The sequence below is a fragment of the Astyanax mexicanus genome, chromosome 12 (genome assembly GCF_023375975.1).
Source record: "Astyanax mexicanus isolate ESR-SI-001 chromosome 12, AstMex3_surface, whole genome shotgun sequence".
In the NCBI taxonomy this organism is placed as follows: domain Eukaryota; kingdom Metazoa; phylum Chordata; class Actinopteri; order Characiformes; family Acestrorhamphidae; genus Astyanax; species Astyanax mexicanus.
The window spans coordinates 34,482,521-34,497,207 of record NC_064419.1 but is presented as its reverse complement, the minus strand read 5'-3'; the positions used below and the strand labels follow the sequence as shown (position 1 = coordinate 34,497,207).

Sequence of the window (14,687 nt, the reverse complement as noted above, 5' to 3'; positions counted from 1 at the left end):
CCCAACCAGTGGAATCCTTTCCTTCTCAAGGTGTATCTCTGTTCCAGATGTCCTCACTGCTCAGACTCCACTCATAAGCTTGTTGCATGCCCAGAACAAGGCTGCTGGTCGTCAGCCGCCCCCTTTTCTGTGTATCTGTGGGCCCCTGAAAGACCTGAAGAAGGATTGCTCCTCTCACAGATTGCTTCAGCAAACACTCGGGCCTGTCATCTTCTCCCGACATAATGTTTCCAGCTCACGCCTCAAACGAATCTGGAACTCATACGAGAGGGGCTGTCAATAGGCATTCGCAGTAAACGGCCGCTTTGTTCGGTTCTGCTATGGTAGGCCCGAGAACGCTCGACTAATGGATTTTCTTCCAGGCTTAATCCATGCCGCAATTGAACTGAAAGTTTTCAGATAACGTGTGCTCTCTCCATTCAGTTGGATTTGAAGAATTTTCCATTTGACTCCCTCTCTCTCTCTCTCTCTCTCTCTCTCTTTCTCTTTACCATGCTCTCTTTCCCCTCTTTCTTCTTTTTTTTTCTCTTTTTCTCTTTCTGTGATGTTCAGCAGTAGCAGTGTGTGAGAACCATTGGCCATTCTGACTCTTCTCATACACTGAGGATCTGAGAGGATCTGACTTTTTCACACTTTCACAGAACTCGACCAGATCCATCTAGAAATTCACTAGCCTAGACACTTATTTATCCTGAGACAGAACAACAGAGAGATAGAGAGAACGAGATGGATGGATAGAGAGAGGAAAGAAAATCATGCTTGAGATCAGAATATGTGTTATAGAATCTTGAATAGAACTCCATTCAACTGGACTGGAAGAACTTTCCATTTGACTCCCTCTCTATCTCTTTCTTTCTCCCTCTCTTTTTCTCTCTCCACCCAGCTCTTTATTTTACTTTTAACACTTTTTCTCTTTTTCCTGTTTCTGTGTTCAGCTTCTCAAATTGTTTCAAAGTTTTTTTCCCTCAAATCTTTTCACGCTTTCACAAAGCTTGACCAGATCCACCTAGGAATTCATTAGCACAGCCACTTATTTACCCCCAGAGAGAGAAGAAAAGTGTGGTGTGATGTAGTGAGTTCAGAGAATGTGCTGTGGAGTTGTTAGTTGAACTTGAAGAATTTTCTGTTTGACTCCCCCTTCTCTCTTTCTTTCTTTTTTTTTCTCTCTGTACCCTGCTCTCTTTCTTTTTTCATTTTCCCTTTCTTTGGAGAGAAGGAAGAGTAAAACGTGAATAGATTAAGTGTGGTATGGTGAACGCAGAAGGTGCTGTGGAGTCTTGAGTTGAGTGGAGCTCACCTTGCTTTGATTTTGTTTTAGAAGTTTAAATGTGTTCTCTCCCTCCATTCAGTTGGATTTAAAGAACTTTCTCTTTCCATTTTTCTCTCCTTCTTCTTCTTCTTCGTTTTCCCCCCTTTTTCTGCGATGCTCAGTAGAAGCAGCAGCGTGTAAGAACCACTATCCCAACAGCTCCTCACTTTTTTTGCATGTACACTGAGGATTTTTTTTTACACTTTCACAAAACTCCACCAGATCCACCTAGTTATTCTTTAGCATAGCCACTCATTAATCCATAGAAAGAAAGAAAAGTTATAAATCTGCTTTAATGTGGTGTGGTTTCGAGTTCAGAAGGTGTTATGGAGTTTTGAGTGGAGCCCATCTCTCTAGTGTTGCTCAGTTTGATTTAAAGAATCTCTTTCTTTTTCTCTTTTTATTTTTGGGATGCCCACTCCAATGCTACACATACGGTGAAGATCTTTTCACGATTTTACAAAGCTAGACCAGATCCACATAGGATTTCATTAGCATAGCCACTTATTTATCCCCAGAGAGAGAGAGAGAGAGAGAGAGAGAGAGAGGGAGAGAGAGAAAGAGAGTAAGAGGGAGGAAAGTTTTAAGGCTTTAAGTATAAGGTGGTGTGGTGTGGTAAGTTCAGAGTCTTGAGTGGAGCCCATCTCTCTCTGATTTTGCTCTTAAAGCAAATGTGCTCTAATTGAGAGGGGATCTTTGTTTAGAGGAACCTCGGAGATTCATGTATTTAATCAATCTTTCAGCCTTCCTCATTATTCAGCCTCTCCACCTTTTGAAAATCAACTCCCTGATGACTGAGAGGAAACTGTTGAACTTCAAACAAACCTTATGAATAATCTCCCCGAGACGCTATTCAAATGAGAGCTCTCTGATTGTTGGGAGTGTGTAGGCATGTCGAGATGTGATGTCGAATAATGCGCGATGGATGTGACTCACTCTGCTTTAATGACAGGAGACCTTGCTTCTTTTTTGTTTTTGTGGCTTTTTTTTTTTGTTGTGTTTTTTTTCTCATTTCAGCGACTTTTCCAGGCTCTTAGCAACTTTGGAGGGGGTTTTATTATTCGTCTGCTTTTCTTTCTTTTTTTTTTGTTTTGTTTACGATCGAGAGGTTTGCTTTGTGTGAGAGATGCTTGAGAAGGTAGCAGGCGTATACATTTACGCGCCGCGCGACAATGGCGGCGTATTTAGCTGCGGTGAGAGTGGCGTGTTTGTTGCGAGAGCGTGCGCATCACACTTAGCCAAGGCTGCAGATAAGAGATGGTTTCAAGAGCTTATAACACACAGCAAAACACGAGGCGCGTCGTCAATATTGATGCCGCGTGACCCTACACACTGCCTCTGTTTGACCCCCTGCCGTCTGTTGTGTCTTCCAGAGCGGAGGAGGTGGGCGCGCTCAGGACGAACCTGGAGAAGGCCAACCAGGTGAGTGCAGGCCTCTCCGTTCTGCCGCTGATTGAGGATCCTGCATTTGTTAAGATAATCACCTTTTGTAATCAAGCCTCGGGGCTTTAATTAGACGCCCCTGCAGCCCCTCTTCCTCTGCCCCCGCCCTCCGCGCTCTCAGGGCCCCCGTGATTAGCCGTCTGCCTTTCTGCAGGCGGCGGAGGGCCACCAGACAAGCAGAGCGCGCCGGCTGCTGAGAGAGAGGCGTGATGCAGAGCGGAGCGGAGTGGCGAGAGCGCGGGGAGGCTGTTAGTTGCCTCGTCGCACTGATTGCTTCCTCTCTCGTTTTTTTTTCCTTTCTTTTTTTCCCCCTTTCCGCAGCGATTTTCTCTTTCTCCCCTTCGCCAGCAGCTCTTAGATAAATGTTCTGAAAATGAGTCATTAATTAGCAGGCCGAGTGTGACAGAGCAGGTAAACAGTTTGGGAAGAAAGTGCCTGCGAGTAAACACTCACCTCAGCAGAACAGGCAGAGAGAGAGAGAGAGAGAGAGAGAGAGAGAGAAAGTGAGAGACAGATGTTTTCCTTTAGTCAGATCCATCTCTCTCTCTCTACTCTCTCTATCTCTCTTACTCTATCTTGGTTCAACTTAACCCTTGTGTGGTGTTCGGGTCTGTGGGACCCGTTTTCATTTTTCATCAAATGATACAAAAAATATATTTTTTCTAACTCAAACTCATTGAAATTGGCTCATTTTTTGTGAAAAACATATATCTAAACACATTTTCGATAAACACACACTGTACACCCCCCCCCCCCCCCCACACACACACATTTATATTACATACAGTATGTATGGCCAAGGGCTAATAAACATTGCTCATTTGTAAATTTGAAACTAAACAAATTTTCTACTCATATCTTGAGTTTAATTCATTTTCTTTTACATTTTATTAAAAAACTAATAAAAAATGAGTAGCACTTTTTGAAAGAAATGTAACATAAGAAAGGTAAAGGGCAAATACTAACCATGTGAGCTGTTTATATTGCTTGCAGAATTAATTTAATTGCTGAATTAAATACAAGTAACAAAGTAAACGAGTAACAAATTAATGGTTAATGCACACTGGCTTAGTACTGATCTCCTTTACTGATCAACAGTTTGTGCTGAATTCTGCTGTAATTTTAGTTAATATACTGTTTACACTAAACAATACATACAGTGATAATGATTAATTTAATGTTAATAATTGGTAACATGAAGTTTGTAAATGGTAAATATTATATTATTATTATTATTATTATTATTATTATTATTATTATGTATAGCAGGTGATCAGCAGGTTATCTCAGTGGGCAAGTTTCTGACAAGAAATAATATTAGATAATAATTTGATCATTACAAACAGTTTAATTCTCTCAGACACACTTCATCCTTTCCTTCTTTATTTTGTGCATTTCCCTCTTTTCCTCTCGCAATTTTCTTTCATGCACAGCTCTCGCCTTTCATCCTTTTTCTTTTTGTTCTTTTCTTACTTTTCTCTAGTCTCTCATTCTATTTCACCCCTTTTTTCCTGCGTTGTTAAACTCTTTCCCTGTTTTTTAATTTACTTTCATTCTTTATTTTGTATTATTTCATTTATTTTTTGTCTGTTTCCATTTATCTTGTTTCCTCTCACTCATTTTTCTTTTATTTTATTTGTTCTTCATCTTTTTCTTTTATTCTTTATTTATTCCTATCATTTTTGTCTTCTTTTTCTTTCTTCATCTTTCATTATTTTGATTTTCTTTCATTTTCCCTTTCTTTCATTATTTGTTTCTTTTTATTCCTTATGTTCCTTCCTTCACTATTGATATCTCAGAATTTTTTTATTTCCTTTTTTCCTTTTTTATTTTTTTTCTCACTCCTCTTGGTTTCTTTTTTCCCTAATTATTTTTTCTCTTTTCTCTCTCTCTTACACTTTATTTCTTCTTTCCTTTTTCCATTTTCTTCTTCTTTTGTTCCTTCTTTTTCTTATTTGTAGCACCATATGTGAACTTTAATGTTTATTTACTCTACATCTAAAGACTAAACATGCTAAAATACAGTGTAAAGAGTGTACAGTGTAAGGCTGAACTGCACATAGAGGTAATTATTTAATAATAACAGCTTTTTTACACACTGGAGATCATGTTCTGCTCAGTAGTTTGAATGAGAAGTAGTTTTTAGTAGTGCTGAGTTTTAAAGTGTAAATTTAAAGTTAGTAATGTTGGCTGTGTGTGTGTGTGTTTGATGGCAGAGAGTGGCAAAGGCTCAGAGGGAGGTGGAGCGGCTGAGGGAACAGCTCGCCGGTGTTCACAGCAGTTCTAAAGGGAGTGGTCCAGCAGACGAGGGTCCCAGCGAGGTACGAGTGAATCCCCTCTCGCTAAAACTTCACATAAAAGAGAAAGTCGTCACTCTGAGGAGCGAGGGCTCTGTCCACGCGGTAGCGTCTCATTAGTGACTCTTTGAAGCGTTATGATTACAGGAAAGCAGAGAGGGAGATGGAGGCAGACATTTTGAAGTTGAAACAGGATTTTCATGTTCTTCTTTTCTCCTTCTTTCCTCCATCACGCTCTCGGTGCTGCGTCCCCGTGCTCCTCTCAGGGGAAAGGAGAGAGGGATGAGAAGGACGAGAGCTCGGCGTCGCGGCTGGAGGCGGTGCTGTTCTCTAAGGACAGAGAGATCCTGCGTCTGCTGGAGAACGTCCAGCGGCTGCAGTTCACTCTGCAGGAAGTGCAGGACTCCTCAGCCAGTCAGGTGGCAGAGCTGGAGCGGCAGCTGGCCTATAAGAGCGAGGCTATAGACGTAAGTGGTGCAGGCCGGACGCTGTGGTGCATGATGGGTAGTGAGAGTCGTCTTCAGGGTTTCAGGCTTTTCCAGTCGAGCTGTTTCTGCTGCTTTTACTGGTTTAGTTATTTCTCTCCCTGAACCCTCATAATTTTACCAACGTATAACTTATCCCCCTCTCTCTCTCTCTCTCTCTCTCTCTCTTTGTTGTATTATTTTTTTCCTCTTTTTTTGTCTCTTTCATTCTTTTTCTTTTAGACTTTTTCCTCCCTTTCTCTTCTGACCATTTTCTTTTCTTTCTTTGATTTATCTTTCTATCATTTTCTGAACTAAAGTTTCTTTATTTCCTTTTTTCTTTTTTATATGTCTGACTTTTCCCATCTTCCTTTTTTCTTCTCAGCCTTATTCTATCTTTTCTTCAAACTTTTTTCTTCTCAGCCTTATTCTATCTTTTCTTCAAACTTTTTTCTTCTCAGTCTTATTCTATCTTTTTCTTTCTTTTTTCTTCTGACCATTATTCTATATTTTTTCTTTCATTTCTTTAACTCTCTTTCTATATTCCTTTTTTTCTTCTGATACTTATTCTATCTTTTTATTTCTTTTGTTTTTCTTCTGGCCCTTGTTCAGGCTCTTTCTTTCTTTATTATTCTCTTTTTTTCTGTTTGACTCTATATGTTTTCTTTTGTTCTCTATCTCTGTTATCTTACTTTTCTCTCTCTCTACTCCTTCTGCTTTCTCATCTCAGTTCTATTGTTCTCTGTCTGTTCTGTTACTTTTCTCTCTCTCCTCCTTCTCCTTTCTAATCTCTGCACTCTCTTCTCTACTTTCTTTGTTTGTCCTCAAGTTTAGTTTAGACCAGTTTAGTTCTGGAATGCTCTATATTATATTTATATTATAATATTCTTTTTTTTACTGGATTTTTGGTTTCTTAGGGTTTTTTCCTAATTGTTGTAAAAGCAACATAAACCTTGTGCAGTTTAATTCTGTACCAAACTCTACCACACACTCCAAACTCCCAGAGACCCCCCGTATCCCACCGCTCTCTCTCACAGTGTGTTCTGCTGTAACTCTGGAGCTGCAGCTAATCAGCAGCAGCTTCTTCCTGATCTGAATGGCTCGGCTGCTGGAGCTGGGAGGAATGCTGTTAATAGAAGTTTGAATGGAACGTATGAGTGTATGAGTGGCTCGTGCAGAACTACGACCTTGTTATTCATTAGCCGTAAGTGTTTTTCTTCAGCACTGTATTCAGGCGTGTGGTTTTTTTTTTCTTGCACTGGTTGCTACACAACAAGACGTGCTAACACTCCGGCAGATTAAAGGGCTGGCAGAGTTAGTTGGAAGAACTGAAACAAATATATGGCTGCTATTTTCGTCATATTTTTCTCGCAACGGAAAAGGAGTTCGTGCCTGATTTTGCGAATGTGACCGACTTTATTGAGGAGCTCAGCAGGTGAACGTGTGTGATTAAGGTTCTGCAGATGTGGCTGTGGATCTGTTAGTATTTTCTGTTGAGAAATCCTTGGCTGAGATGTTCTGTTGGTGTGTTTTGTTTCACAGAGACTAGAAGCTAAGCTGCAGTCTCAGCTGGACTATGAAGAGGTCAAAACTGAACTCAGGTAACGGAAAACATCTAAACGTAATGGTTAACCTATTAACCCTTCTATTATGTTCATTTATCAGGAACAGCAGTGATGTTCCTGGGTCAGTTTGACCCGGTGCATCTTTTAATTATCTAAAAGATGTCTGAAACAAAAAAAAATCCTAACCAGCAGTGTTAATATTTTTTTACTAACTCTATTGCTAATTATTTTATCAATATTTACAATACAATAACAATGATACATTTCAGTAATGTTCCTTATCAAACATGAAAGCTTTTTTCATGTTTCATGTAACAAAATGGAAATCCTCAAGATTTAGTGGTGTAATTTTAGGCAGTATATTAACAAAAATCCTGGCCTGTTAAGGAGTTAAATTACATTAACGCTTTACTACATTTATTAAGTACAAAAGAATAATATATCAGCCCAATCTCTTTTTTATTTTAATTTTCCTTTTATTAATTTGTGTTTATTTCTTTTTATTTAATTCTTAACTGTATATAAACTGACCTATACTTTGTACACTATCACTTTGCTATTGTAAGAAGATGACATATATTCAATAATATAGAACATAGTATTAATACTTTTTGGTTCCTTCAGTCTGATGTTTCTAAATGTTCTGTTATGTCTTCATCTGGAAAATCTATGAAAAAAATTGAAGTAAAAAGTAAAAAAACAAATGTAATGAAATAAAATGTAAGTTATATTATAAGGACAGTATTAACTTCCCCTTTTTTTTACAGCATTCTGAAAGCAATGAAACTGGCATCCGCTAATGGAAGCTCATCCCAGGTGAGAGATCTGGCTTTTAAATTTGTGAGCTTTCATTATTCAGGGTTAATTCCTCTCTCTGTTGTGTGTCATATTGGCATGTTGTTCACTAGCAGCCCAAACAATAGACAAATGAGTTCAGTTTTCCACCAAAAAAGCACCTTTGTTTTTCTTTCAATACTGCGAATCTGTCAATGAGGAAACTCTGCCGCGACGCAAGTGAATGCCCCGCTAGCCTTCATCCATAATGTGGATGTGAGCACCCACAGCCACTAGCATTGATTCATCTGAGTTTAACTCCGTCTGCGTGTGTGTGTGTGTGTGTGTGTGTACAGGAATCTGCCAAAGCTGCAGAAGCTCTGTTGCTGGACAAAGAGGCCTTCCTTCCCTCCCACAAATTTCTGATGGATAAAGCCAGAGTCCTGCACAGTAACGGTACAGTCACAACATCTCTCAGATTTATCAATATTTGTTTTAATCAGTTTGATCAGTTTTAGTTAGGGGGTGGGATGGTGCCAAATATCAAGATATAAGTAAAACATAAACATCTTGCCAACGGCTGCCGGAGCCCTGAGAGTGCACAATTGGCCTTGCTCTCTCTGGGTGGGTAGATGGCGTTGGGTGGTACCGAGTCGCTGCACTTTCCTCCGAGCGCGCTGAGATGCTACATGGCAACGCTGCATCATCAGCAGTTTGAAAAGTAGTGGTGACATGACTTCACATGTATCGAATGAGGCATGTGCTGGTCTTCATCCTCCTGGTGTTGGGGCATCAATAGTGATAAGGGGAGTCCTAATGATATACATATATCCTAATATATATATATATACATATTTTCACAGAATAATTATGTGATATTTTTGTTATGAATAACAGAATTATGATTTGGGATGTACAGAAATTGGATGATGCCAATTTCTGGCTCTTTTATATCTGACTGTGCTAATTGTAAACCATAAACATTGGCACATTTGGCCCTTGAATTAGTCTTACAGAAAAACATAAAGAATAATTTATCTCCATTTATTTCTCATCTTGATTTTTGCCATATTTTCTAGAATTGACTCTAGCAGTTGCCTTCTTTGTTTTATCAAAATGTCACGTTAAGTAGACCATTGAGCCCTTTGATGAAAACTTCTGATACTATAAATTTCAGTTCCTTAATCGGTAGATTTCATTTGCGGCTGCACTTTCAAACACACTGTTTTCAATGGGACGTGCAGCGCAGATGTCTGCATAGTAAACTGAGTTGTGCAGCTGTGAGCAGTGAGAGCTTCACATATAGCGCTCAGTGTGTAAACAGCATGGAGCGCAAAGACAGCATTTAATTCATGTGTTTTACTCAGTTGCATTGCTACAGGTGTATTAAAACTATAAGTCTAGCCATGCAGTCTGTCGATACAAGAATTAGTAAAATAACGAGTCGTTCTTATTTTGACTGTGGTACTGTAACAGGATTGCACCAAGTCGGTTCATAAATATTCTTAGAAATGTTCCTAGAAAACTCACCATCAGCTGTGAGTGAAAATGTAAGCATTGAGGAACCACAGTAACTCAAACATAAAGTGCCTAATGCCTATGGATTAGATATTTATATTTGGTATGTCATAGAAGCTCCTGTGGCTGTAATGTGTTGGTGTCCCAATACTATTGTCCAATAAGTTTTCAGTGTCATTATACAACTCAAAAGTTAAGCTTGCTTTTCAAAAAAGTCCTTAAGTTCTTTAGAGTTTTGGGGCACACATCTTTTCAGAGTGTTTTTTATAACCGCTGACTTATGACCTTCATGTATCAAATTAATATTAAATGAGAATGTATAACTTTTACCAATTAAAATATATAAACTAGAGTACTTTGTGGACATGAACTAATTGATGTTTTGCTCTTTCTTCTGGGACTCCATTAAGCAGACCAATCAGATGGCTCCAGTAAGGACCTTGCCCGACCTATGGGTTCATACTCCTCCCCTCCACAGGCGTTACCAATAGACAGTCAGTCCTCCTCCAGTCCAGGGCCACCCAATCCTGACGGGGCCTCGACAGCCCACGACCTCCCGCGCCCTTTCTCAGTCTCGCCCTTCTCCGGCGAGAAGCTGCCTGCAGAGCAGCTCCTGCAGAAGCAGCTCCTCTCTCCTCACTTTAAGAAGGACGGCTCCTCTCTCCTGGCCTTCCCCACTGCCCTGTTCGCAGCCAAAGCTGCCCTCATGTCTGCCAATGCGGGCTCCTCGGGGCCCGTGGCCATGGAGACCGGCCTGCCCAGCAGTGACCAATCAGAAAGCGGGAGTTCGGGGGGCGGGGATGACGATCAGGTGGACACAGCAGAGATAGCCTATCAGGTGAAAGAGCAGCTGCTCAAACACAACATCGGTCAGCGTGTTTTCGGGCACTACGTGCTGGGCCTCTCGCAGGGCTCGGTCAGCGAGATCCTGGCCCGACCCAAGCCGTGGAGGAAGCTGACGGTCAAGGGGAAGGAGCCCTTCATCAAGATGAAGCAGTTCTTGTCAGACGAGCAGAACATCCTGGCACTGCGCACCATCCAGGTTCGACAAAGAGGTAAGTGGGACTGGGGTTTCACATCACATCAATGAAGGTTCATATTCATACTTACACTTGTACTCACAAGTCAACAATGAAAATGTGCCGCTGCACAGTATACTGGAAACAGTATTTTCCAGTGTTGGGCACGTTACTTTGAAAAAGTATTTATAGTTACTAGTTACTTCTCCAAAAAAGTGTAAGTAAAGTTAGTAAGAGTTACTAACTGAGTAACTCCACTATAAAAGTAACTAGTTACCAGTAAAAGTAACTATTGCGTTACTTTTTGTGTTACTCGCCCCTGTAACCCCCCGGCCCCCACCTTCTCTGAGCGTGTTTTATAAGCGAGATCACGAGTGCACGACAGCAAGGAAAACAATCACTGCTTAGGCGGTTATCTTATCCTCCTCTCTCTTGTGAATCACACAACGCACACACACACACACACACTTGCACTGTCGTCTGTATGTGCAAAATTAAAAAAAAAATTTATTGAGCGGCTAAAGTAACGTGCAGTAACGGGGTGTCGGAAATAGTGACGATGTTATAGTTACAGTCAGAGTAATTAATTAGATTACTCGTTACTGTTAGTCATGCCGTTACTCCCATCACTGATATTTTCAAAGGAATGTGCAGCACACATTGCGTGGCTGCGAGCAGTGAACGCTGCATGGAGCAGCAGCAGAGACAGTGTTTGTTCATATCAGTATATTATCTGACTAATATATCAGTATAAACTGTGCCTTATCAGGAGTTTATCTCAATTAAAAAGGAGTATATTTAATAGCTGGGTCGAGCTGGGATCGAAACCAGAGCAAACCGCTCCAGAGTATGTTTGGGACTAGATCGAGAAAACCGCACAGTGGATCTGTTATGATCTTTGCAATAATACAGCACAGTTGGGAACTTCCTCTTCTGCCTCTTGATTTGTGTGTCTTTTATCTGCCTCATATCTGCAATCAGTGGTGATCTGTGTAAAACTGACCGAGTAAATAATTGACAGAGAAGAAATGTGGAATGACTTCATATGTAGCCTTCCAATTAAACTTGCAAAAAATTGCTGTTTTTGTTGAGACAAAGAGCTCCCAGTGTCTCAAACATTGAGACAAATAGTGACTTGTGGACCCCTGAGGGATTGTTTTCAGTAGTTCCTGGCATCTTAAGTGACTTTTGAGTGGATTTGCGATAAATTAACATGTCTAAAACTAAGAAAATATTTTATAATATGTTTAATTTCTTTGAAAATATTTGCACTATTAAGACAGTACTCTTTAACCCCTCAAACATTTCAGCTTTTTAAACCAAATTTGGAGAATTGTTGTATATGACCTGTAGGGGACTTGATAATTGTTCAGATACTTTACCCATTTAACCAATGGCATAACCGGTTGCTTTATTTAAGTAGTTTTTTGAGGTTAGAATTTGTATCCCTTTACCTGACTGAGCTCTGCATAGTCTTTCACTTCCCTAAAACGCACCTTATGCTGAGTTAGCTTGGGTCTGTTAGGGATCTGTTTTAGGGATCTTTAACACAATAATGTGTATATTGTCGCTGTCCAATGAAAAACGCTTACCTCCATTTTTGTTGATTTTTAGTTTACTACCTAATTTAAATAAACAAACTGTCCCTTAAACTGTGCCAAAATGTCTTGATGAACGGACCAATGGAAGCTCTTCAAAATGACCTGAAATAAACTCTTTTTACATTGACGTCCATTGAAAGTATATAAGGTTTTTTCTCTCTCCTGTAAAGTTGCTGTTTTGGAGATAAGTGTTTTTCATTGGACAGCGACGATATATTCTATAGTATACAAATCCTCTAAGGTTCTCCGCTCGCCCCACGGCTCCATCTGTTCACTTGGAGATTTAAGGTTTCCATCCACCGCGCTCCACCTCGACCTGCACGTATTGCTACGCTGCCATATTGTCAGCCTCACTCTTCCAGTGAGATGCTCCTGTCAGCTCCAGTGGAGCACCTGAAACCCCAAAGTGTTGCTGCAATGCTTCCTCTCCTCCCCAGCCCCCCGTATTTGTTGTGATACTTTCAACTCTGTTTTCTTCTTGGGTTTTCTCAGCTTTGAAAGTGGAGCTTTCACGTGTTACTGAAACCCTCACTTGATGCCAAGTTCTCAAAGGCTGCCATTGATCTAGCAGTCAAAGGGAAAGCTTTGGAACTCTTCTCTGATCAACCATCCCACTCACCTCATCTATCTCTCTCTCTCCCTCTCTCTCTCTCTCTATCATTCCCCCCTCCTCTCCCTTTCTTTCTTACTCTTACCCTCCATGGCAGGGAGCATCACTCCTCGCATCCGAACTCCAGAAACTGGGTCAGACGATGCCATCAAGAACATTTTGGAGCAGGCTAAGAAAGAGATCCAGTCCCAACGAGGAAGTAAGACTTGCATGTTCTAGACACACTTTAAAAAAAACTATGTTTGGGTCGTTCTACAGAAACGTCCACTTTCCGAACATCAAGATGTCTTAAATTATTTCAAATGAAAAACATACTGCTCAGTTTTAAAGGTAACTAAATATACCTCAGTGCATATCTACTTGTTCTAGAGAAATTAGTAGCTCAGCATCAGTCTTGTAGTCCTTCTGGGCTCCAAGCTGTCTCCATCTATGAAAAACATTGGCAAAATGTTCTTCGGTCAAGGAGCCTTTTGCCTGTTATTGTGTTCCATGCCTGGCATTCTGGGAGATCCTGTAAACAGGAAATTTAGAGAAGATCTAGCATGTTTACATCATAATATTTGATGATACATTCTGATCATTATATGATATGATTTTTAATCCTTATTGGTGTTTCAGTTTGGAGAAAGCTTTCAGTAGAGTTCAGTAGAGCAGGGACCAACACTATTTTAAAGGCTTTAAATACAGTTTTTTGGTGTTTTCAACAACCCAACTAAATATCACTTGTTCTCAAAATCCACCATAATAAACTGTGTTAGGAAATGAAATAAAAGTCTCTATTAACTAAAGCAGTTGTAGAGTAGTATGAAGTAGTATGAATTCCCAGTTATATATATTTTTTTTCTCCCAGAGATGGTTTATTTGTACTGCATTAATTATTCATATGGCATGTTCAAATCTATGACTCGTAGTCTTTAAATATTCAACTTTGTTGCATGCAAATCATTATTTTATTCAACTAAAAAAAAATCTACTTTACAGTGTCCCTTTAATCTGGCAATGCACTCAGACACTCTTTATGAAACATTTAATAATACATTATATCCTCAAGCACACTTTGGTTCAGTATGTCCTACGTATTCGTATTTGGTTAAAGAACATTTTTTTAAATATCCACTAAGGCATAGTCTGCGAAAGTGGTACATCATATTCACACTTATTTTTAGAAAGTATAGGTCAAACACTGAATTAGCACAGCTTATGCAAGTGTACTTTTCAAAAGTACATTGAAACCTGGGGGAAAAAGAAGTGAAATATTAGATCTGTAACACACAGTCAAATCAGAATATTATGACCACCTGCTTTTCTGCATTTTGTGGCACTTTTTTGTAGTTCTATAATTAGGGATTGTAGTCGGCAGTGCTGCTGGAGTTTTTAAACACTGTGCTCACTCACTGTCTACTCAATAAGAGACTACCTACAGCTGCTAAACCTTGTAGATAAAGTAAAGTCATATACAAAAGCTCATCTGTTGCTGTACAGTTTGTGCTGCTCATAATCTTTTCCTTCAGTGGTCAAGGACACACAGGAGAGTGTCCACAGGATGCTGTTGGATATTTTTGGTTGGTGGACTGTTCTGAGTTCAGCAGCGACACTGGGGTGTTTAAAAACTCCAGCAGCACTTCTGTATCTGATTCACTCATACCAGCACCAGTGATACCAGTGAGTGTCACTGCAGTGCTGAGAATAATGACCAACCTCCCAAAAAAACCCTGCTATGTGGTGGTCCTGAGGGGTCCTTAAAGAGGGATAATACTGTATGCAGAGAAATAAATGTAAAACAAATGTAGCAACAAGGATGTGATCATAATATTGTCATCGCTGTCAGACAAATTGACACAGTATTCCTAAACATCAATGCAAAGTTCAACTCATTTTCGAGTATTTCTATTGGTGCGTTCATCATGACATTTAAAAATATTTAAAAAATGAGGAAACAAGGCCTTGAAATTATTGTATTTATTTATTTATTTAGCATATTTTACATAACATATTACTCAAAACATAATCATAAATTAGTGGGATTACTGAGTACTTAGTTTGAATATTGAGACTGGTAAAAATTCACATAAACCTCTCTGAAAAGT

The 14,687-nt window shown here is 39.8% G+C and overlaps 1 protein-coding gene across 2 annotated transcripts in view; it reads left to right on the top strand.

Moving 5' to 3' along the window:
* Positions 1 to 14,687, top strand: part of cux2b (cut-like homeobox 2b) — a 200,382-nt gene that overhangs the window by 170,594 nt on the left and 15,101 nt on the right. For both annotated transcript variants that reach the window (XM_007247184.3, XM_015605300.3), the window contains exons 9-16: positions 2,683 to 2,731; positions 4,969 to 5,073; positions 5,316 to 5,516; positions 7,056 to 7,114; positions 7,846 to 7,894; positions 8,209 to 8,308; positions 9,784 to 10,425; positions 12,698 to 12,799. In XM_007247184.3, coding sequence (XP_007247246.3) covers positions 2,683 to 2,731; positions 4,969 to 5,073; positions 5,316 to 5,516; positions 7,056 to 7,114; positions 7,846 to 7,894; positions 8,209 to 8,308; positions 9,784 to 10,425; positions 12,698 to 12,799 — 1,307 coding nt within the window. The remainder of the gene's footprint in view (positions 1 to 2,682; positions 2,732 to 4,968; positions 5,074 to 5,315; positions 5,517 to 7,055; positions 7,115 to 7,845; positions 7,895 to 8,208; positions 8,309 to 9,783; positions 10,426 to 12,697; positions 12,800 to 14,687) is intronic.